Genomic DNA, 25,464 nt, shown 5'->3' with positions numbered 1-25,464 from the left:
TATGATTCCATCTATCGTTTGATAGTGCAAGCTCTGCCAAAGAATCAACAGGAAACTGAAAGAGCGCCCTCGCGGAAAAGCACAGGGTTTCTAATTTTATTAACTGAGTTGGTTCAGAGGTGTTTCTTTTTTTTCATCGATAACGAAAAAGTGTTGTACTTGAAAGGAGTTAAATAACTTTTCGTTACTGAAATAAATTTAATTCGAAGATAAATTGAAAAATAAATATCGAAATATTATGTTACTGTTTAGTCTTCAAATATAAAGGAAGTTACAATCATAATTCCTTCGTTCTTTTTTCAAATAAAGAGTATTAAACTGCATTGTACAGCTTGGTGAAGCTGTACAAAATCAAGCAGCTCAAAGCCGGTTTCATATTTACACACATTTCAATTACATAGATAATCTTGAAGGAAAAGTAGAAACGCTCCCACAATGGATGAATTTCAGAAAACCCCTGCTAGGAAATGCCAGGCTCAGTTCATTGTACATAATCGAACACAAAGAGCACAGAGTTATGTATCTGTTGGTGGAGAGCTTCCTAGCTGCAAAAGCGCTCTTACAACGTTATTCTCTCTTCGTCCATTTGCCACAGGGAGAAAGCATCAAAACATTACTACGTGCTTGCAAACATCTGAGTTACATCAGAGTCCAGTATGAGTCGGGCCGCGTGAGATACTGGTAGCACAACCGTCCGGTACTGGACGGACACGGTGGTTGTTCCAGCTTATGAAAAAGTGTTTTCAGTGCTTTTGGAATATTCCTGCCAAGCAACCTGACTATTGTTTTGCAAAGCATAAGGATTAATTTGGTCGTGGCGTAAAGTGAACTCAAGAAGGGTGCTCAAGAAGGGATTCAATGTGTGGTGGAGTATTAAAATTCTTTGCAAAACGCTCTGTGCCCTTGGCGATGTGAATGGAGCAGTGTGAATGTCTATGTGTGCGAGAGTCTGAGTGAAATGCATTCCGAATAACAGGTGCTCCGGTGGGATGCTCTTTACGTTTGTGGTTTGAGCTGCAAAAATAGGTTAAAATACAGTGCATTTTTCACGGTTCTAGAAAGCTACAGCTCTCCGTTTTACTTGCGTCCTACTCGACGATTAATGCAATTAGCTGTGCAATGAGCAAGCTCGGTTAACATTGCTGAGGGTTGGTTGGTGAGTGATTCGAGATTAAAATAAAGCTACCAATACGACTGGAACTACACGCTGGAAGCTATGTCAAGTCGTAATTAGTACGAGGAAAGACATGCAGCTTGGTTCGACGCTTCGTTCCTTCCCTCGTTCCCTGTCGATGATTCAGGCAAGAAACAGGCAAAGACACACGCCCCAGCTGCTGTCCGGATGGTGCTGAAGCTTGAAATGCTGACGAGTCCATCGAATCTTCCCACAACCGCAGGCGCAAAAGGAAGATTCTGACACTTTGAAGCACATCCAATATTAGTTGGGTCTTCTTGCATCTTCAGCACGTCGCAAAATGGGCCGCGTTTGCAAAATGAACACTGTTCGAATTGTTGTGCACGAGTGCTGACGGGGACGGCTTCATCCATCACTGCACTCAAATAGCATGCCAAAAGCAACGGTACTGCACCCGGAGTGAAGCAGTCCGCAAATGCATCTACCACTGACAAAGTGCATCGCAGGATTCGCAGGCGTACAGCAGTGAGAGCTCGTGGACCAGGTTTATACAACGCAATATGTAAGTGCGCTCGGGGGGAGGGAAAAAGTAAGTCAAAGCCATTATTATGATTGATTGTTGTGTCCAGGTTTTCGGGCAGAGCTCACTGGACTGAGCTCAACTGACCGGACCGGAAAGCGAAAAAAAGGCTTTAATGGTTTTTTTTGGGTTGGAAATGAAAATGAAGCAATTGGATGGAACTGTGTTTTAAAGTTTGTAGTACATGACAGTGAACACGGATGATGATTGTTTATCCTTTCGCTTGGCTTTGCTTCTTGTTCGACTGTATAATTGATAACAATTCTGGTGAACTTTCAATGTTTATATACTGTATGTGATTGATTGGATTGATTCACAAGGTCAACCTAACCATGAGACTGTATTTTGCAGACTTCATTATCCGAGATAATAATGTGTGACTTAAATTATTATAAATGGATATTGAATTCTGCACTAAAAATATTAAACATAAAAGTTGGCTTTTCAAAAGTTGCTATTTTGCGTCTTCAAACGGCCGGACATGGGTAGGAACGTGGTGTCTGCAAGTCTCGCATGTCCTTACAGGGCCAGCGTGAGCTTATAAGGTCCTCAAGCAGAAGGGTTTACAAACACTCTCATCATAGATTCCTCTCTCAAAACGATCAGATCTGGTGCTGTCTGTGCTTTGCATTACAAATTGAAAATGCACACAGTCCACGATCTTAACACAAATCAGACCTGATAAGATAAGAGATTATAGGATTGACAAGCAGTAATGATTAATAATGCTAATAGTTACGATAATATACTTGTCTAATGAATTGTTCCCCGTCGCCTCCGGGCGACGGCTTTTCCCTGTGCCCCTTTCCATCACAGGAAGGGTCGTTTTAGCAGGCGGAACAAGCCTATTCCATGCTTGTACGTGGTACGAAGGCGGCACGGACCGTCACGTTCTACATCCGGTGTGTTGCATTTCTCCCCAGAGAGGCTGTTATTTACAGCTTGATGGAAAGCTACCGTGCCTACCCAGAACCGGTCGACTGATCCTTAGCCGGAACGTTTCCTTTACGGTTTCGCAGTGTCGTTCGCTTTTCTTTGTTACTATTTTTGCAGCGCTGCCGTACGCATTCGACACGCTACATACCACAGGACGGACAGTGAAGACGAACGGGCGAAGCTTGTTGGGAATTATATCTGAAACAGCATGTGCGTGTGTATCTGTGTGTTTATTTATTTTTTCTTTACTATGACAGTCAGCTGACCTTTGCTGCGTCGTTGAACGATAAAATGTGCATTGTTCACTTATCGATCTTCGCTACGAAGAATTGCATCGTACACATGGTAGCGCTGTGGTTGGATGGAAAAAGGAAGCGGAAGATAAGCATGCTCTAGCGGGGGTGAAGCTTTTAAATTGTAGGAAGGCATGTGTGAGAGGAAATTCTGAAAATATAACTTAATCGTACTGTCAAGGTTACACACAACATAGTGGACTTATCACTGAACAAATCGGGTCGTGGTGGATTACAAGCAATATTTCTTGTATTTAGAATAACTTTAAGCTCTTGAAATGTTTTTTATTGGATTTACTGCTAGTGTTTGAAGTAATCAAAATAATGCTCTCTTGGTTTCGAGACTAATGTGAGATTTTTAATAGCGTTAATATACTTTAAGGCGCAGTAAACACACTCGCCTGAAGGTATGCAATTTACATCGTAGCTATTACCGGACATGTGAAGGAAGTTTATCAAAGACCATAAAGGATAAGGATCAATGTATCCAGTTTAAACTGGCAGATTCTGCAGGAGCGTATGGTCCCAGATATTCGAACAACTATTGCTGTTTTTATGTGCACTTTTTGTTATACTTGCAGTCGTTTAAATACTTTGTTAACTAAAATTGATCGTTTTGTTCCTGGAAAATACTAACGATTCGGAATTCTTTGATGATGTTGCTGTTGTTCATGTAAAAAGGTTCTGTACTTAACTAAAATTGAGCTCAAAGTGATAGGATATGACATTTTACCACACATCAACCTCTGTACTGCACAGACCTTGGAGACTTTCAATCATTCGGAATTGTCAACTAACTAACGTTTGTGTCATATTTGTCATTTTGTAAATGATTTAGCATACCTTCAGGCGTCTATTAATCTGGAATAGAATAAACTAACATCCGATACTACTGATGTTACCAAGCTAAGCAGGTTGGTCTCGCTGCGCTTCGAACCTTAAAACAGTTTTCAAAACACTGAATCCTAAAAGAGTTTTAAAACTCTTTGCGATTCGAACCTGGCGTCTTCGGACTCCGGAGTGTGTTTATTAGTAACGATTCCTTGGATAATTTAAACACTCTTTGCGATTGAAATCCCAGAAGAGTTTTAAGGAGTTGTAACTCTTTGTGAGGAGTTGATTTGAATATATTCATTAGAAAGATTTGAATAACTCATTCATTCTTACTCAATACTCACAACACTAGTCAGCATCGCATGTGTTGATTTTGGCAAAATTATACCTAGTTGAAGTATCGAGGGCAGCAGTTTAAGAATCGGGCATAAAAGTTGTCTTAAATTATTGTCTATCACTTTATACGTACGATCTCACATATATTATTTCTTCTTGACCAATAAAACTAAACATATAAATATTTCCATTTTATTTTCATATTATCTAGGCTTGATAAATGAAACCTAATTAGTTCTCTTTTCACTTGTCCGTTCAATTTTTCTAGAAAAAATACACATTCGTTGTATATAACACGATGAATTTGTGTAAAATAGTGCAAGCTAATTGCAGTACAGACTAATTAAACAAATTAATCCACCCAAAACTCTGATATTCTGACCTGACAAAAGGATTTCGCAGACAAAACGATCACATGATTCGCATGAAATGCCACGACGAGCTAGCCGAAATGCATCAAAAAGCACTTATTTCTCCCGTTAGAATAGCAATACATTAAAGATCATCTTGACAAGTGCGCTGACGCTGTACTCCGCTCCCAGCAAATAGCAAGCAAATGCTAAACTTTATAGCTTCGCATGAAACGTTCGACAAACTTGTTAAATATTAAACAACGATGTGCATAGTTTCGAGTGATGGTACTCGAACAGTGCAACACAGAGGAGCTGCATAAGTTATTCATCTCACCGAATCTTTTGCTTCCGGAGCACATGCGAAGATGTCGCACGGTGTTGTTTGACTTTCATTTGGAGGTTTGTAGCGGTATAATATTGCGGTTTTGTGTGAGCTTTTGTGAGCCAAATCAACTTAAGTATATTAAACGGCAGTTGAGTTTTATTTAGATAGCCCATAAAGACTGTAACGCTTTGCTTGTGCCGATCGACAGAGCAATTTCCTGAACAAAAAGCAATCCAAACTTATTAGATACCAATCATGAGCGAATCAAAGGGATGCTCCAGGCGAGTCCTTACTTAATTTGAGAGGCAAAATAATTGAACTTTCTTCCACTTGTGCTAATAATGTGGTATATTTCAAGCAGCGGCAGACGAAATACTTTGTTATGCTTGCATTAAGTACCACCGCGTCTCGCCCAAAGTTGTTGACGGGCAAACAACTCTTATGTGGGTTGGATGCTTTCGATTATTCATATCCATCCTGTTCCAGTGTGTTTGTTTTGCTGTCGAATCACAAACAATCGGTAAACCGAACGTTGGAATACAGCCAAAAATAGAAGTTTTGTGTATTGGAGGCTCAAAGTTTGGTTGCAGCTATGAGAAACTTAAAATAATCTTTCTTATTTATTTTAAAATTCAAACACGAAGGTGGCGACGAAGTTCTTGATGTGGTTTTTTGTTCCTATTTATTTTCCTTTCGCATTAGAAATAATACTTTAATATCAATTAAGTTGCCTCTTCGTTTTTGTCTTCTTGGATGACATCCTTAAGCTTTATTTCCCCAATGAAATACAATTAATTGCTACCGTTTCCTTTGTTTTATTGATTTCTTGTTATTGTCAAAATACCTCTGCAACGCAAAACATAACATAAGCACGCGAACAATTCGTACCACCAACATAAACTCGTTGCACGCATAGTTTGAGCTCGCAGAACGAAGATACGGCACGGATTCCATCTGCAAAGTGTGGTTATAATTCTATCGCGACCGTATCCGTGCCGTAGATGACTTTGCTAGTGACGCGTAAACGAAGCTCCTAACAGGGATGAATCATTTATTGCGAAAAATCCTTGCCCCAAGTGCGATGGTTTTATTGGGTTAAGGACTGTACTTGTCCATTGCTAATGGGGTTCGTCCTAGCCCTGAAAACGCTCGAGCAATTACTTTGCGAAGGATGTGTGTGCTTGAGGAAAACCTCGAAAGTTTTTCACCCTCAACACGGAGTACATGGTTCTGCATTTTGAAGGTAAACCTCACAGGAAAACGATGTTATTAGATGGGTGATTAAAAGTTTCGGCCTCTCAACCGCCTGCCTGCTAACCCGACGCTCTAATAAACCATAACATCCTGCGGGATTGTGGGACCTTAGCAATTGGTTAAAGTGTAAACTGTGCGCCAGTTTGCTAGGGCCAGCCGGGATTTAACCTTCAATTAAATACGAAATTCAACCATCAGATTGTGCGCCTTTCCCGACCATCGAACAATCGAACCCCGAAATTCGATCTACCATTGAAATGAAGCTTTCCGTTTTTTTCGAAATATTTCCTCAACTGTAACACCACCCGCTAACGATGTACGAATTGCATCGCAAACGAAACTAATTGGACGGAAACCGTCAACACCCCGGGCCAACGGGCGTCCGTTACGCACAATATAAAGGGAATATGGATAGCGAAAATGATACAGCAGGCAGCTGCGTCAAATGCCACACAATCATCGAACCTGAACTGAATTGTATCCATAGTGATGGGCTTAAGACGACATGATTCGAATTGAGACGGGAATTGCTGTCAGGAATCCGTAGCAAAAGTGTATAAGCGTGCTCAGCCCCAATTGATGTGCCCTGTGTTGTTATGATTGTTATTTTTTTCTACTTTTTTAAATCAATTCTGTCGCTAGGCAATTTGAAAACGACGGACCGTAGACGTGCTTTGCAATGTAAAACAAGAGAGGAACATAACTTCTGCTTGTTTTACAAGTTAAGAAGTGGTTTTAACATTCGAATTTGTATTGTGTGGTCTGAGTTTTTCAGCATAAAATTAATGGAAATAGAGTTGTAAATTTCGCAACACCCTGAATTGTTCGATGTTTCTATATTATGTTCAGAAAGTATACCACAGTAACGCTTATTTGTATTTTTGTTTATACGTGTAAAATTGTGTAGTCTACTGTGGCCTACATTAATATTTGTAAGAAAAATTACCTTAGAATTGCAATAAACATTCCGCCTGAACCAGTATAAAATATTCCTCAAAAAATGCCTCATTGGGTCTAATCTTATCCACACTAATACTAGAATCAGCAGAGTTATTGAGAGAGCTTTATGTAGAAATCTTTATGAAAGTGGGTCATTAGTACCAAATTTTGTAGATCTAAGTACTTCATTTAATTTCGGTCAGGGCCTCAAGTACCTGCTAGGATGCCTAAAAATTGATTTTCGCAAGAATGTACGGGGCGTCAATCAATCCACTTGTAAGATTATGTAAAACAGTACAACGCGTCATCATTTGTCTGTGTTGGGGAGATCCTAGTCCGAATAGAAGGCACCTAGCGCTTTAAGAGGGATATGAAGCCTCAAGGGACTAAGGAAGCAGATAAAATAGAGAACGTGTTATTTGTTTTTCAGTATCGGATCTAGTCTATCGATTCTATATTGTTGCAGAGGGGTTCAAATAATACTGGCAAATTCTATCGTTGGTTTAACAATGGCAGAGACAAAACAGAGACTATGTGGGTCCTTAAAATCGTTACCCACGCGATCAGACCTAAGACCTAACCTATAAGATAAGACCTAACAGGCGGAACGCTTTAGACATCGTAACTTCGTAGTGTTAGAGAGGTGGTTTAACTTCAAACGGCAGGATCGGAGCTCAAATCCCATCCGGACCGTCGCTGCCTAGTGAGGACTGACTATCCAACTACGTGGTATCCTCTAGTCTAGTAAGCCATTCGATGGCCGGCGTGACCTTACGGTCGTTAAGCCGAGAAGAAGGAGAACTTCGTAGTGTACTTGCAGTGTCTGTCTACTATCTAGCAAGATAAGAGTAACCATCTTATTTGTAGTGAAACAGTATTGGTGATCTATTTCTATGGAAGCTTATTACAGATTATTTTTTTTACCATGACATTCATGAGGTTCAAAGTACACCAATAGAAAAGACAGACAGACAGTTTTAAAGAATAGCACACTCATCAGAATCAGCCACAGGAACAAATATCTTCAAATCGTTAGTATACAAAAGCGCAGTCAGGAGGCTGCCTAGTGGTACCTCAGAGGTGTTGCAGTAAATGATGCGTTGATTTTTACTATAATGCTTCTATTTGTTAGATAGCTTGAAAGCCATCGAACTTGTCTGTTGCTTACACCATATTTAAAGAGCTTATTTGGTCAGTGCAGACGACCTCAACTATTTTACCACTATCGAGCGTCGGTAAACAGGAAGTCAACAATGACAGCATTCGTGAGACCCGTAAAATCAGTTTGAAGGAAGTTACAAGCTAGATCATTAGCAGATGAAGATCGCGATGAAATGTTTCTACAGTTATATATCGGGATCAACCAAAGCATCGATTCAAGTTGTAGATCACGGCGATAGAAGCCATCGTCGACCAAAATCAAGTCTAGCATTGAATCATGACTATTCTGAATGGTATTTAGCTGGGCCAAATATTAATGTGCAAAGATAGCAATAACTTGTAAAAATGAAATACATTAAAATGCAGGAAATAACATTCAAAAATGCCTAAAAGTATGCAAGTTTTTATCTCTTCGAATGATGCAATGATTATTATTTTATTTTTAAACCGGATCAATTGATAACATTACACTTTTTACAGATTTTCTTTACCAAAAAAAAAGTGATGAATGTAGAACATCGTCCAAACTGATGGAATTCACCACCACTTAAAGAGGTGGCTACTTCAAGGGCAATCTGATCGTTTACGACTGTAATAGCTGTTTCCCTAATGATCCGTTTGCTTTTCCTATTCCACAGCATTCATCAGTGCGGTCGTCATGAATAAATCATTGCAGCGATTTACCTTTCTTCGGACATCCGTGCGCCCAGATGGAGCGAACCGGCCAACAGTATGGTCGGGTGTCGCACTGCCCGTACAGTGATTCTAGTTCCTCGGAGCTGCAATCCTACGTGCGTCCGTTCGACACGGTGCGAGCACTGCACGAAACAGTTGTCTCACTGCGTACGGCTCTCGAGGAATCGCGCCGTGAAGTTGATCAGCTACGACAGCAGATAAACGTACGAGAAACGGTTGAGCAGGGAAGAGCTAGTGTCGGATTTAGAGCGTCCGAACAAGCCGATAGTCAAAGAAAGCAACGGTCAACATTGAGCGTAGAAAAACCATCCACATCTGGGCTTTTCAGACATCCATCGAATCTCGACGTTAGCCGTAAAATATGTGAAGATATTTCGACCACCACAACAGAGGATAAAAAGTCTAAGAAATTAAAGAAACGAAAAGTTAAAACACAGCCTCCACCATCGGACGAAAGCTGTTCTAGTCCACCAACAGCAGAGGAAGAGGCCAAAGTGGTTGAGGATCCAGTGCGACCGAAAAAAGCATCCACCAAGGATGGTAGTTCTACGGCACATCAGAAAGTGTCCGTAGTACCTGATATACAGATAGTTTCGCATCCCGGTGGAGGCACACATTCGGCCATGGCGTCACGAATAGATGTAAAGATCAAGGTGTCGTCCAACATCAACATGGACGGAAGCAGTTCCGAGGCGGAAAGTTCCGAATGTCTAAAAGAATCCCCCACAACTCCCGATGCGGCAGCTGATCAAACGCCAGAAGAAGACGATAAGACCATTGCCGAACCGGAAGAGCGTGGAGCGGATGATGAAGTGACGGTACGTGAGCAGGTGCTGAAAGCGGACGGCGTGGAGAATTTACGTGTTAGTGTCGTGAACGAGGAACATTTGAGTGTGAGCAAAAGTTCGGAAGCGATCAGCATCAAGCAGGTTTCGTCGGAGAACTTGCACGTGGACACGGACCGTCAGTCGAATGCATCGATCTCGGAGGGAGATAATTCGGTATTTGCAGAAGATCCGGCTACACCCCAGCCGGAAGTGGAACCGCAGGGAACTGGGCCTATCACGGGCAGCTACACGTTGTCCGAATCTTCCGGTGATCCTCGACGGAGAATGAAGAAAAGTGAATCGGAAAACCAGGAGGAAGTGGACGATATTGAATTGATTTTTTCCTCCGATGACAATGCGAAGGACATCACACAGGAAGACCTGGTGTCGATATCGGACTACGAGCCCTGGCAGGAGGCTGGCCAGTCGGGTACGCCAGTACTGGTGAGCTTCACCAATTTGGCTTCCGATCAGGAAAAGATGAGCTCGCTTGAGCGTAGTGACAGTGAGGTGGTCGAAGGGTACGAGCTGGAGAAGGGCAAAAGCCTCGAAAGCCAAGACTCGCTAAGTATGGACAACATGAAGAAAAGTATGGATTTTAGCACAAAGTCGTCCAGCTTGGAGAAGGACACGAGCATGGATTATGGCGCTTCCGGCAGCACTATAATCCCCGGACTGTGCCGTGCTGCTAGCAGCCAGGATGATGACGGAAAGCAGAACGATAGTTTCGATGTCGCCGGTTCGAATCCTCTTGCGGCCGCAGGTGCGCTGGGACGACGCTGGACTAACTACAACGTGCTGATCGAGACGGACATCTCCAAGTGTGGCATCACGGAGGAGAACATTTTGGAGATGGGACGTCGCAACACTTGTCCGAATCCTCCCGCCTATCGGTAGGTTTTGTGCCGGTTCGGCTCATCAGCAAGACGGCTGGATGATTAATCCTTTTGCCAAAATTAGGTTTCTATCTTCGCGTGTGCTACTTGTGTACTTTTGTCTTCTTGTTCGTTTCCCAAAGTCCCATCATTCATCCGGGCAGTCGGATACAGCCGACCGGTGGTGCCAATCGAAGCCCGCTGGCAGTGAAGTTCTCCCGTTCGCCACGCACCTACTCACCGCACCAGTATCTGCCACCGGGGAAAACGCTTCGTACGGTAATAGCGGCTGAGAGTGGCGTCCGGGGAGCGACCGGTGACGAGGTTAAGCGCTCCCGGGCAGCACAAACCGATATATCGGCCCTGGCCCAACAATGGCGCTCCGAAACACATCTGACCGGTTCTGAGTACGTGCCGGGGCTGTATACACTACCGTCGAAGTTCGTTCCACCGGCACCCGGTGGAAAAGGTAAATACCCACTCAGGTAAGCTAAATGAACAGACGTTTATTAGATTTAGAGTTCTTACTGAGCTGTAATTGTTTGTTAGACGGGGGTTGGTCCTGGAAGAGGTCTTAATGCTTTTAACACAAACATTTATCACACAATCACGATACTGATATCACACACCCATTTACTGAAACTATTACATTTCACCACACTCTTCATCATCCTGCTTCAGCGTGTTGCCTGCTTTGTGGCGCTCCATGCGCTCAAATTAAATGCCATGTAAATGAATCCGTCGCAGTAGAGCAGAAATTCCATTATGCTTGTAATCCGCACGTATCTGCGTGCGTTCATTCTGACATTTAAGGCCTTCCACCATCTACGAAAGCGCAGATACACGTTGATTTTGACTTATCGATACGTATTATTTCGTCCGTGTCGAATCGATCCATCGCGCAGTGACAGGTGGGGGCAAGTGGGTTGGAGGTGGTGGGCTGAGAAGCTTATGTTGCTACTTATTAGAGAGCTGATATTTTATTCTTCTCCTTTTTTTTATGTTCCGCCCATTTATCCCACCGGGTGTGCATCGGGAAAACCCATCGACTTACGTAAGATGCCACGTGCAGACGTGCTGCGTTCGAGCATACTGTTCACAATCGATCGATAGAAGAGAAACGTTTGAGAAGTTCCATCGTCTGGGTTAGAAATGTGATGAAGGCGTTTTTGTAACGGATGTCACATTTTCCCCCTTTTTCTTTAAAGGATAACAAAATGTTTCAAGATTAATCTAAGTGTTTCGATTACCAGTGTTGGTTTGCTCTTTTATTATACTTCAGAATATGAAAAAGAGTAGCTGTAGTAGTTGTAGCTGGCAATTAATCAGAACGCCGGAAAGTATGCAATTATTTCTTCAAAGGTAGCATTTAACGGTTTTCGTGGTATTATCTTAAGTCCTTTGTCGGCTTTTAGAAAAAGAGATGCATCAAAACTCCTTCTTTTGGTCCTTTGGTAATTTTAATCTAAAACAGTCATGTACTGTGAAGTTGTGCTTGATAAACAGTACGAATTTATATTACATGTTCCAAAAGACTTTTTACTAAAACAGTCCAAACCAATGAAGATCAGTCCACTTCCGTAAAGATCAGATTGAGCAATGTTATGTATCATACCCCAAAGGAAAATTTTAATTTCTTTACCATAGATCAATCTCCTCCACAGACACACAATCGATCTTCCGCAAAGATCTTCTGTTTGAGAAATGTGAGACACTTTTTGCTGTCGCGTTTCCTTCAATTGTTTGCACACGCTGATTCAGTTTGTTTTGTCAGTAACGACAACGACGCGAAAAACGAATGACGAAAGGTAAACTTTACTTATGACAGGAAACTGATATCTATGTATCTGCCTTGGGCGCTCTCGGATAAAATCGATAGCTCACCGACCCGTTTTGCAAAACACTAGCAAATAATACAGATCGTTTCTAACTACCGGCAAAAAGTTTTGTGACACATCGCAAAGCGGTACGAGCGACAAGGGCCGGGAAAGGATAATATATTTAAATGATGTCAAACATCAGCTCAATCCGGCTTCTCCGGTAGCATTTGCCGCCCATGTTACCATTCGTAGGATGTTTTTATTTCGATCACATTCCCCATCGTGGGGATTTCGATTCGGAGAAGGTTTGGCGGCCCAAACCGGAAAGGCACAGGCTGGTTTGTTGTGTCTTTTTTTTCTACTGCGTTGCTTAACACGCACTAAGCAATTTACGAATAACATCATCTTAGAGTGTGAAGCTGATGCTCATGAAAATTGATATCATTCGTCGGAAAGGATACATTTCCATCACAGTGAGAGTGTTCGGTTCCAATTTGCCGCGCTAAAAATTTCGAGGAAGCTAATCTATTTGCAATCATGTAATAAATTTGCATGGTGATGAAATTTTATGGTCGTAGATTTGCGTGGGACGGTCGCGTGGTTTATTTTCTAGTTCAAAAAAATAGTTCGTTTGCCTTAATTTACGGTAGTTACGTAAATTGTAAAGACCTGTTTGAAATTTTGAATTTAAAAATCGTTTGATTTATTTAAATAGCATTTTTTTGCAACCGAATATGCCCGGAATAATGCAAAGTATAAGGAGTTAGTCATCACAAAACAATGAGTGACAATACGATGTTGAACCGTAATAACTAATAATAAATAAAAAATAAATAAATCACATCTTTTTATAACATTTTTTCCTTCTCCACATGCGGAATTCACTATAGTCTTATGAAACTAGAAACGGTAAAAAATTCGTACCTTTTTACTTCGTATCTAACTGCGGGGAAAAGGTCCGGAGATAGTCTTGTATGTAGGATAAATATTGAAATAAAACATCTTTTTCATAAATTGAGGAACTTTTTTTTAGTATAATGCGGCCATTAATGATTTTTGTATAATTTTTTTTTTAATTTCAATTTGTCTACTTTGCGGCTCTACAAATATAACCTAAATAACCTAATCTAAATCCTAAACTTACAGCAAAGTATTTATGTGGGAGCGGAAGGACGTTAAGGAAGAATTAAAATAAAAGCCGTAAGCCTCTAGGTTAAAACTGACCATAGCACGAAGCAAAGGATCTTTGTGACCAACCGCAGAGCTCCTCCTGTTGGGGATAATTAAAGACAGGCAAGGGCCCAGAGAACTGGAAGGAACATAGATTGAGGATAGGAGAGCAGGAGAATCTTCGATGGAAGAGGGTTGAGCCAGGAAGCGGTGATCTTGCAGAGAGCGTAATCCTAGCAATCTGGACTCGTAAGGAGGTGTTCTACCTCCTGTAGAGGTCGTATCACCCAGCAAACCTGCTGAAATGCCTCCGAACCCGCTCAATACGTTCGATGTGAACCCTAGCAGAGGGGTCTAGTCATCTGAGAAGTACTCCAGAGCCTTTAGAAACAGAGCAGGCAAATACTCTCCAATGCACTGCCGAAAACAGCGTCGAAATGATGTGAAAAACTAAGTCCAGAGTTACTCGAAACACCTAGGTCCTTGAGGACAGAAACACGATGTACACGGACGCCACTGAGAACATAAGGGAACATAATAGGAGATCAGGAATAACTAAAGGAAGACAGGATTAGATTTAACAGGGCAGAGTGCAAGGGAAACACAAGCATACCAGGATGTAAACCACTCAAGGATATCCTGACAGCTAGAATAGTCGGCAAGGGAGGAGAATATTGGTGGAATTTTTATTTTATTGCCATGAAATAGCATTTAATGCTTTGCTGACGTCGATTTAAAAGACATAATCTATTTTATTATTCTTGAATGTATTACTTGAGACGACTTTGATATACGTCGTAGTTGGATAGTTTTAGTCCTCATTACGAACAGTCCCCGGGTGAGATTTGAACCTCGGTCCAGTTGTGTGAAGATCGGCAACTTTGTCGTCAAACCAAATCAGTTGATTTATTTTATAATATTATTTTTCTATTTAATACTCTATGGATCAGTCCGATTGTTGGAGCGATATTAGTATTCACACCGCAGGGCCGGTTGTCGAATTTTATCCAGACCGATCCAGATCTTATCCTGCTACTAGGGCATACTAAGTTAAGTAAAGCTAGTAGTGGCAGGGCAAGCTATTCGAGATTGTAGCACCTACGAAGAAGATGAATAAGGTATAACATTCTTGATTTTAGAATTTCTCCAATTTAACACAAAGAACATTAAAGCACAATACAGTAGTTACAGTTCAGACAAAAATAGTTTCGATGTAATTATATGTAAAAAACCCTTTCCTTTCGCAACAGATAAGAAACTTGATCAGGGTTCTTGAACCGGGTCGAGTTTACCACCTGTTGCTCAGACGACGTTGGAAAGAATTCAGAATGCTAGAGAATCTTCCAATATCAATATGAATCCATACCGAAAAATTTGGTATGTAAGGAAACAATTTCTCGTACCAATAATATTGTAAGAAATTCCGCTTTATCTTTAAGTGACTTTAGGCAGCCAAAGAGAAATGGTACTCTTTGGTACTAACAGAACCCCACTGCAGGAACTCAGATAGCAAAATTGAAAGAGAAAAAGGATGATTGGTATTAGCCACACGTGGGCTGAAATCGGTTTGGGTCCAGTCCTTGCTTATACCTTCTGCAATCTCACAATCTTATAAGCCACCATCTTCGGGGAAGAGAGAGAGCGGAACGAAAAAACCCATCAAAATGAAAAATGATTTACAGAAAAATCACTTTTCAAAATAGGGTTCTGGACGAAAGCAAGTCCAGTTCTTAAACAGTGAGAAGGAAATAAAAACTCTTCAAAAAAACCTGCTTGCATTGGGTTGTTGGCTGACCCCTAATCCTGCAGCAAGCGGTTTGATTCATGCGAAAAGTTCGCATTCACTTCGGCAGGTACGAAGAAATAGTTGATTAAAACCGCTGTCAAAATGACGAGAAAATCCCACACATCGAGTACAACCTTCGGGCGACCACAAGGTCACGGCATGGCATGGGCGCTTATGTGGCGAGCTCGAATGACTTCGCAGTGATGAGATGCTTTAAAAGAAGGATGCTGTTTGCTGACGGAAAAATAAGCTCACCGTATGGCAGTGTCCACAGCCGGAATGTGTCGCATGTGTGCGGGGGTGAGAGATGTGAGACCAAATTTTATTTATTACGTCGCCACAAACCACACACACACACACGAATGCGCTCCATGCGGTCGTACTCGGTGGCGCCCAAGTTTGCAACGAGTCCTGTGCTCTTTAGTAGGAAAATAGTTGCTCTGTTGACGTTCCTTGTCCCCGGGGCGGTGTGACGCGATACGAATACGAAAGCGGCTGATTTAATGCGTTTGCTCTGCGGGAATACGATGAAGTTGATTTTGGTGGCAAAAGAAACGATCAAACTTTATAAAAGTAGCTCTGTACGTTCTGGGCTCTTAACTGGGCTTGCTTAACATTTAACAACAGTGAAACAGTGAATAATTTACAGCATAATGAGATTATTACGAAAAGAAAACTTCAAATGTTGACGAATAATTGTTAGATTTGCAATAATTTTGCATCAGTTTTTCAAAAACATCTTCGCACATCGGCTAGACATTGCCATGTGCTTCAAGTTTTTATTTGTATTGAAAGTCTCACGTGCAAAAGAAGCTAACAGCTCCCGTTTCCTTTTTAATGGCATGTTTTGCATCATTCTACCACCTAACCAACACCACACCCCAAGCAGAAGAAAAAGACGCCACCTAAACCAGCTTTATCGTGTTCTATTCTTACCGAAGGATTATCACCACCATCAGCACTTTTCAATTGTCATTCCTGTACTTGCCCCAGTGGTGCTTTCATGCATCGACTACGAGAATGTTGCTCTTTTGTCGACATTCATGCTGCGTTGGCTGCTTTCAGTAACCGTCCGCCGCAGTTCCGTACCGTACATGCCCCGTTTTTTTGCAAGGAGGGCCACGACAGCTTGGCGTGACTTTAACACATTTCGCACAACGCCATCACGGGATGCCGGATGTCGAAAATATCCGTCTGCCTCCGCTGGACGACTCCTGGGGTCGTGGAAAGTAGGCTTGGGCACTATCTTGCATTAGGCTTTAAAATCTTAATTGTTTTGCGGGCAATCCTTTTGGTGAAGACCCCTCAAAGACATTGGCAAGAAGAAAAAAAAGAGCGGGCAAAAGACAACGACGAAAAGGGATGGGAAATTGTATTACCCCACAGCATAATGTCTTTATCATGGATCGTGGTAAATAGAATGGGAGGGTTTTGCTTGTCGCCTTTGTGGGTTTTTTTGCCTTTCTCGCCAGTTAGTAGTTTCCTGCCAATTAAAGTGTCGCCATTGACACACACACACACACACACGTCCAAACATTCACACATACACAAGGAAAGGCAGTCTTTTCTTACAGGGAAATGGTTAGAAAGGATGTAGTTGGGGAATGGAAAAAAGGGCGAAACTATATGCTCATGCAAACACGCTGTCGGGCTGACAAACAAAAGCCACATAATCAGTCTGAACCACACGTACCACCAACATGCATACATACATACATACACTCACAAGCCTATACCCATAACACATAAGGCATCTTCTACGAGGTCCGTTTTTTTTTTTACTGGAAAGATTCATTCATTTTGTAGGGGGATGCAAGATTTTTTTTTTTTTTTGAATATTCCTAGAACATTTGGGCCTGAGAACACTTAAGCTTTCCATAAAAATTGTATTTTGAAACGTTGAAATTGTATTACAATGTTGGAAACTGCGGTTTGCAGAATAGATTTCAATTTAAACGCCTAGATGTATGCAATCGTATTCTTGTGTTACGATATCTATTTGCAGTTCGTAGCTACAACAATTTTATAATTTAATAGTTTATAAGGAAAAATTGAAATAAAACTGCTTTAACTTCTAAAAGCTCTCGCAAATAATCCCCTGCAAGATGAAACCCTACATTTGTCCATCTCTAAGTGAAGAAGACGCCATAATCGTGGTGTATCTTTTGATCTCTGTTCATTTCCTCGCTGCGCGCCCAATGCTGCGGAAAATTCAACAATGCAACGCTTGCTCCCTCACCCCACACACAAGACCGTCGGATAAAACGCAGGAAGCCCGCCGGGTGCTGCTGAGCGATATTAACTTTACCAGCATGGTGCCGGAGCTGTCCCGATCGGCCGATCACCTCTGCCAGCATCAGCAGGACGAAAACGGTGACCCGAACCGGTCGCCCAACTACTGCAAAGGAAACCTGCTAAAAACACCGGAAGCCACCAAAGGGTATGCGAGGACAGGGGAGGGGTATACAACACGAGGGAGAGGAGAAAAAAAAACGGACAAAAATGCAAAGATTTCGCGAGTACAGTGGTATCAGGCTTGTTTTGCTAATCGCATCGGTTACTACAACCATTGGTCAAACGGCTGCTGAAGACGGCAACGACAGGGACCAAGACAAAAACAAACCCCTTCTGCACATGACCTACCTTCCTTGCCAACGGCTAGACACTAGCTTGGGTAACATAAAAACTGACTAGACACGACGGAAAATTGAGACGCCAGTCACTGTTGTTTTTCTTCCGGGCGTGGAATGTTTTGTTTCATGCCATTTTGACTTCATCTTGAACTGACCTTTGCTCTTCCCGGGTTATTTTTATTTTTACAATGAATCATCACGCATCCAATAAATCTGGATTTTATTTCTGAATCCATTTATCATTTCACTTCGCCCTGTCTGGTGATGTTGCCTACAGTTCTCCACGACCGAGCCGTTTATCTCCTTTTTGTACTTCTATTTACACCCTTTTTTCTTCGTATTGTGGCGTATATTACTCCTGTCTTTTCCCATTTACGGACGATGTTTTGGCGTTGTCAGCGCCTGAAAGTATGCAATCTCTATTCTTTTCATCGTTTTTGATGGTTTATTAGATTTTAGCAGACAGGTATGACAGCTACCTCCCTCAGTTGTTACTCTCAAGGGCTGAATGGCTTTAAAGGCAGATATTTTAAAATATATTACGTTCTGGGGTGTGTGTGCAGATGAGTCGAATTATATAAAAATGAGGTTTACTCCTCAAAGTACTTACTTATTTATTTTTTTGACAACCAATAATTGTCAGTAAGTTATTAAACTTCATATACACCCTGTTTGAAAGCGAATCAAAGCCATGAAACGAGATCAAGTGTTCTATAACGAAAATAACTTCCCCGGCTCAACAGAAAGGTCATTTGAAGTTGAAACCAGATTTAAATATATACCGGCAATCATGTTTTCTGGACTTGTCTCACGAACCTGGCATTGACCAGACTTTCATCGTGAAGCTTTCGAATGCAAACTTTGCAAAACCGGCAGATTTGTTTGCTATTCGAAACGTGTCCGCTACCATCTAACGAAGCCGCAAGAACAAACAACCTCTGCATCGAGCGAATGTACGGACAAAATCTACGCCAACTTTCGTGTTTTTCTTCCATTTTTTCCATAGCATGATTTATGATTGTCTCGTGAGAAGAAAACCCATTCAGCGCCATCTTCCCGCCATTCGCCGCCCAAGTCCCCGCGGTCCTAGCTAATTAGTAATATGAGTTTCTCTATTTTCCCCTCTCTTCAAACCGTGCGCACTCAGCATTCCACCCAGCTTCAGCATGACATCGCCCGGCGTATCGCAGTGGACGGTGAACGAAAGCAGCATTGCCACCCAAACCACCCAAACGGACGCACTGTGGACGAATCGGGGCGATTCGTTCGACTCGTCGAAAAGCTACTCGGCCGGCTCACGCTATTCCACGCTCAGCAAGCACCACCGGTCCCGCAGCGTACCGTCGATGCGCTGTGCCATCTGCCGGCAAACGCACCAAAACACGGCACTGCGACCGTCGGAAAGCATGCACTACACACCGCGCGTCACGTTTCAGGAGCAACCGGTACACAAAATCCGCGGTTCACTGCCCGACTTGCGGCACGATTGCAACTGCCCCCGCCGTTACGGTGGTCCGTCGCTGTACCGGATCCATGGTGATTCGGGCGGATCCACGGACAGTTTGCTGGAGGAAGCGGAAGAATTTCTTCGCCGTTCGCTCGAGGGTGGCAATATGCTGGCGATGGAAGATTCGCTCGGACAGCTTGACGTCGGTGTGCCGCCACCGGCAACGGCTGGACTGTTGCCACACGTCACCTTTCACGGGCATGCGGCAGGCCACGCACATCCGGCCCTGCATCATCCGACCGCAAAACACCGACGGTGCTCGGAAAATGACATTCAGAGGGGTAAGTGTACGTGGATAAAGGTTGCAACGTGCTCTGTGCACAGAGAAGCTTGAGAGAAGGCGTGCTTAGGGTTGCCTTATTTTAGAGATTGATTCTAAAATTGATACCAAACGAGAGCAAACAAAAATTATAAGTTGTAAAGTTAAGAATTTTTGGCATTCGTTCGTTATTATCGCACTTCTATCAATTTTGAGTTTTGCTTAGATTCAAGACTCCTGAAAGTATGCAAAATTCGATTGGAACTTGGAAGCGTGTTTTGGGACTATTAAACAGGAGTTAAATACTCTAAAAATGTAACTCCCCAAATAGTGTTGGCTGAGTAAGAGTGAGTGAGTGTTTTAAAATTTTCTAAAGAATGATTTGAACAAGCTCCTCACAAAGAATTTTTACACCTCTTTTGGAAGTTCCTTTTGCGTTGCTAGGTCTATTTGGATCAGAAGGATAGGCTTATTTCCTAGATCGACCAGGACCAATTCTTATCAGTGGATCCGAATATCTGCTGACAATGCGTAAGGACGAAGGATGTCATCGGCTTTCCTAATGCGAAGGGGGTAAGCTTAGTTTCCTGAACTTGCCAGGAGAATTAATTAATCACGGACGAAAGCGCTGCCGGTGATATTTCCCCTCGTTCTTACGACAGAGTGGGGAGGCACTGCTGGACTGCGGGGTCAACATCCAGAAGGAAGGCAAAAGGCAGAGAACTTACGCATACCTGAAAATGCCTCCTACAAGACCTGCAAGTGCTTGTGGTTTAGTTTCAGAAGTAAATCTGATTTATTCAAAACTTTTCGTTTTTATATACTTATTTGGGCTCTTTGATCGATGTTGTCAAAGCTGTTCTTTCTTTGCTCAGCAACGTGTAAGCGATCGCATATCGATTTACTAAAGATTACATTGCTTCTCTTTGTCAATCTTGACGCAATCACGCATCGCTAGTTACGCTAGTACTCTGAACCGAGTTGAGTTGGATACGATCACGCACTGCTTATGCTGCGTAGACTTTATGCTACAATGTAAACATTAGTCGTTGCAGCGATCGTGCATTGCTTATGATGGACCGTCCGGTCGTGCCTGTTCTTAATTATGTTCGCTCTGGGTTTATAGCAAGCCTATGATGAACGGCGAATCAAGCATTGAAAAGCTTACAAACATTTTTACCCCGTCGCAACACTGAGTTTTATGTTTCCTTTTGAGAGTCGTTATAAATATATTGACTCTGAAGGAGTTACTAGTCGCTAGGGTGGTTCAAATCACAGAGAGCTTCACAGAGAAAGAAACCTCTGGTAGTTACAACTGCTACCAGCTGGTTTTAGTACTGTCTGAGGAAACTATACTAATCAAAACACCTGTCGCGACGACCGAAGATGGATATCTGGATCTGGCTGGATCGAATATAGAATTTTTATTGTCCCGGTACTCACATACGCCTCTGAGACATGGACTCTAACTAAAATTAACGAAACCGTCTTTGCTGCGTTCGCGAGGAAGATGCTGAGAAGGATTTTTGGTCCCGTATGTCTGGAAGGACAAAGGAGGAGCCATTAAAATGACAAACTCTACGAGCGGTACGATGAACTCACAATCGTACAGCGCATTAGACTCGCCGGGGTGCTGATCATGTCATTAGAATGACACCGAACGGCCCAGCCCGTCAAGTCTATTTAGGTCGTCTGCATGGACAGAACAGGCAAGGTAGGCCCAAATTGAGATGGTGTCATGGCGTTGTTGCCTCCTCCAGAACGGCCGGGATAATGGACTGATAGACGACGGCGCTGAACCGCGGCCGGTTTCGAGGATTTCTGGAGCATGCCAAAATTAAAACTGTCATAAGACTTGTTTCAATTAAGCTAGGAAAGGGGTCTAGACGCAGCTGCTCTAGCACCCCCCGTACATTCATGTTTTTCTTTTATTATTTCATAAGGGACGGCTAAATTAAAGTTAAAGTTGTGGAAGTTTCAAAAAGCGAAAGTTTTGGAAGTTTGTTGCATATGTTTTACTAGATTAAAGTGCGTCTAATAACCCCGCACACCAGTCCAGTACATTTCTCAGTATTTCAGTATTAGGGGCCACCTGCTGCCTCGATGTAAGGACTCTCAAGGGAGTTGTTAAATTCAGCAAATCGCAATAGGAGAGTAAGAGTGAGTTAATTATTTGAAAAGCATTTTTATTCTTACCTTTATGCCCAAAAAACTTTATTATTATTTGGTAACAGTAAAATTATTAATCAAATATATTGCATAGCTTCAGGAGTACCTTACTGTATAAAGAAAAAGAGCAACATCACATATTAATTAAGTTATATTTTAGATTGTTCATAGGCTATTGTCTCTTGTAAAAACATGTTATTTAGAAAAATATGATGCAAACAATAATACTAATTTATTGCAGGCTTCAATTACAGGACGTTCGGGATAATTTTGACAGTCACCTACGGAGAAAGAAATTTTTTTATGGCAAAATTAATCATCGGGGATTTTTTTTTTGTTTTAGAAATAGTAGCTTACCATGTATTTTATTCATTTTATTCAAAATATCCGCCCTCGGCTTCTATTACGGCCTCCACCCGTCTCCGGAACCGGGAACAAGCCCTGACGACAGTTTCGCGGGGTAGGGCCGCGAAAACGGACCTGAGCTCCGCCTTGGTGTTGCTGGAGGTTCTGTTGGTGTCTCGTTCTACCGCGCCCCACACGAAATAATCCATTAGCCGGGGAGGCCACACATTCGGCGCGGTGAAGTCGTTGAAATTGGTCGCCAACCACTTTATCGTTTTGGAGGCTGTATGGCACGGAGCGGAATCCTGCTGGAACACGTACGGTCTGCCGTTGGCCACTCTCGTGATCCAAGGCTTTACGACGGTGTCCAGCATGAAAATGTACCCGTCAAGTGGCGCGGCATCACGCCCCCTTCCGATGACACGCAGGAAAACACCATCGCCGTCTGGGGGAACTTGGTTTCCGGCACCCGTGGCACGTCCGCCGGGCAGTAAGCCAGCCACCGGTTGTTCTGGGTGTTAACCGTGTCGGTTGCGGTTGTCGCGTCCGGCGCGGATCATCATGATGCATGTGATCCGCTTCCACAATGTACTCTTTTTTGGCATTTGTTTTTATCACGGGATGTTTTCGCTGCTTGTTCCGTACACTTTTAGCTGACGAATGACGTATTGCTTGTTTTCCTATGCCAACTCCATCACGATATTTTTCAGAGTAATCAATCTACAATGTTCAAATACGAAAAACGATTAAATGCTTCTTAGACTGTGCTTTTATAAATTCAAAATAATTTAAAATACACATTTAAAAATAAAATAAAATAATTTTTTTCAACGAATTTTTTTGAGAATAATTCAAAGCGACGTTAACAAAATCCAGACGAAAAATAGGCGAGAAATGCTCCATACTGATCATTTGGTTCAATAAAACATCTCACTTTTCTCGTCTGATACCAATGCGTTGCCGCCCTAAATCATGCCATACACACGTAACACTGGCAGTATCATTTATCATCTTTATTGTACAATATTTTGCTCACTTTCTTACCCTTTCTCCTAATGATAAAACAAAAATCCCCTTTTCAGACTACATTCCCTCCAAACAAGCGCTACCATTTTTGCCAAAAACATCCAAATGTCTCAAGCCGGGCCATCTGGCGAAGGTCATCTCGCCGAACGGGCGCGTCATAGTCGGCCGGGTACGGTACATCGGTCCGTTGGCCGGCACGGACTCGGAGGATACTTACGTCGGGCTGCAGTTGCCGAACAATTTGGGCGACTGCGACGGTACGATCGATGGAAAACGATTTTTCGAGTGGTACGTACACGGTTCACCGAGTTGCACCGATCTTTGCCGAGCTGGTAGGTGAAACCAATTTAAATTTTGTTTCCTTTCCCACCCGTAAACAGTGAACCACTGCACGGTATCTTCGTACCGTTCAAGAAGGTCGTCATGGCATGGAACTCATAAAAAAAAAAAACAAACGGGACTACGCAAAGGATCACCGATGGCAGGAGGATAGACTTGAATGGTCGCTTAAGTGGGCGGAAGAGGTAAAAGCTTCAAACTGATGAAAATTAGCAAAACCTATCGGCAAAAACGTCGAAGAGCGAACGCATCGTTGTGATACAGGGAAAACGAATGATTGATTGTTTGCGATTGTGCACGGAGAGCAAGAAAATGGATGAAAATAGAGTCAAGAACATGTTTATGAAAATATGCTCCGGAAAGACTTTGAAGTAGGGAAAAAAATAACGGTAGGGCGTAGATAAAAATGGAGATAAAACGAGAGAGTGTAAGATCAATATTATCACACCGATTTACGTAACAATGCTGACAAAGAATTGAAAAAACCCTCCAAGCAGAAGGGAACCAAAATGTTATTACATGTCTGAGTGATTGCATTACAACAACTGTCCGAATGGGGACAAAGAATACACCCGATCTACAAAATGTCGTGGTGATGCTGGGAGTGGCTCTATAGAACGCTAGTGCGTCCCCCTTTTTCTTCACCGACACTTGTTGGCCGTGCTGGGCTCTCAACTAGAACAATAGAACGTGTCCTATTTTTGATATCGGTGTATTGCAGTCCCCATCAAACCTCACCATCGTTAGGATACAGTCGTCCCACAAAGCATTGTTGTTGTTGTTATCCCTTTATATGTGTGTTTTTGTGTGCGCGTCTGGCAGCGTGTTAAGCGAAACTTGGGAAACCTTGGGGATGAATTCAAGCGACAGGTTTCGATCAGATGAGAGATCATTTTGGAAGAAAGCACAAAAGGAATGTATTGCAAACAAATATATATATATATTCGTAAATATTAACAATTTACATCGTTGATACAGTAACTGGGCACTGTGCACCGGTTTTCTAATAGAGACTTTCGATGCGAATCAACGCGGGTGAGTTCATTTGGAATATTCGTACAAACAACTTGATAATACTTATTTTCAAAGCTTTTGAATCTATTCGCTGCTCTTAACATTCCAATTCGATCACAGGACATTTTTTTTTTTGAAGAAATGTTTGTAAAAGATACATCATTTTCGCTATTAAAAGCTCGTTTCAATGAGTAGTGAAGTGTGTCAAGTATTTGTGTGCAATATATGGCCTGAAGCGGATAGAAAAGGGCGCTCTGTCTCTAGTCACTTTGTTCAGTAAGTAAGCAGTCAGTAAGTAGTGTAGCATGAGCAAAACAAAACAAAAAGGTGGCATGGGAGTAATATCACCTATATTCTAAATAGTGAAAAGAAAACAATGTTGCCCCAGCATTATGAAACTATACCTGCTTTTGTTGGAAATATTACTGAACAAATATACACGTTTAAATATGCTGTTAAACGAATTGAAAGTATTCGCAACCGTTGCGGTCGTCCGATGTAGGTGATGCAGTAGTGGAACAGTATTTGCGAGAGAGGAAAGGTCAATCATATAATTCCAATGTTGTCCACCCCCCTTGTTATGTAATACAGTGCGTAACAGAACAATTGAGCTAATATTTTTTTCAAGAATAACTGAAAATTTTGAATAGATGGGTAAAAGTAATGTTGTGGAAAAATTTTAGCGAATAACATGTTTGCTCACATTTTTTATATATTTTTTCAAATAGTTTCACATATTTTGTACTGGGTTAAAAAAAAGATTCAAATGTCATAGCAATAGGGCGACTTAGAAGAATCCAATATTTTTTTATGTAAATCATTATTTTAACATGCGTTAAAAATATGTTAAAA

General features: G+C 42.1%; 3 protein-coding genes across 5 annotated transcripts in view; all 3 read left to right on the top strand.

Moving 5' to 3' along the window:
• Positions 1 to 25,464, top strand: part of LOC126556033 (fatty-acid amide hydrolase 2) — a 526,247-nt gene that overhangs the window by 98,493 nt on the left and 402,290 nt on the right. The window lies entirely within an intron of this gene.
• The window catches only part of LOC126555972 (nucleolar GTP-binding protein 2), a 207,117-nt gene that overhangs the window by 164,273 nt on the left and 17,380 nt on the right, over positions 1 to 25,464 (top strand). The window lies entirely within an intron of this gene.
• LOC126568790 (uncharacterized) lies at positions 1,605 to 23,711 on the top strand. Of its 2 annotated transcripts, none has more exons than XM_050225421.1 (7): positions 1,605 to 1,697; positions 8,785 to 10,562; positions 10,688 to 11,029; positions 17,572 to 17,760; positions 19,101 to 19,741; positions 23,316 to 23,547; positions 23,640 to 23,711. In XM_050225421.1, exons 2-7 carry the CDS (start codon positions 8,857 to 8,859, stop codon positions 23,698 to 23,700), a joined length of 3,171 nt encoding a protein of 1,056 aa, XP_050081378.1. In that variant the 5' UTR covers positions 1,605 to 1,697; positions 8,785 to 8,856; the 3' UTR covers positions 23,701 to 23,711. The 2 variants fall into 2 exon arrangements, with proteins under 2 accessions (XP_050081378.1, XP_050081377.1); XM_050225420.1 differs by lacking the exon at positions 1,605 to 1,697 and adding an exon at positions 6,018 to 6,035.

Source organism: Anopheles maculipalpis, chromosome 2RL, assembly GCF_943734695.1.
Source record: "Anopheles maculipalpis chromosome 2RL, idAnoMacuDA_375_x, whole genome shotgun sequence".
In the NCBI taxonomy this organism is placed as follows: Eukaryota; Metazoa; Arthropoda; class Insecta; order Diptera; family Culicidae; genus Anopheles; species Anopheles maculipalpis.
This window is presented reverse-complemented; position numbering and strand designations above follow the sequence as displayed.

Coding starts and splice junctions, on each gene's coding strand:
- LOC126568790 (XM_050225421.1), top strand. CDS start 8,857: ATGGAGCGAACCGGCCAACAGTATGGTCGGGTGTCGCACTGCCCGTAC. Junction 11,030..17,571: donor AAAGGTAAATACCCACTCAG/GTAAGCTAAATG, acceptor CCCACACACAAG/ACCGTCGGATAAAACGCAGG. Junction 23,548..23,639: donor GGAAAACGATTTTTCGAGTG/GTACGTACACGG, acceptor ACCCGTAAACAG/TGAACCACTGCACGGTATCT.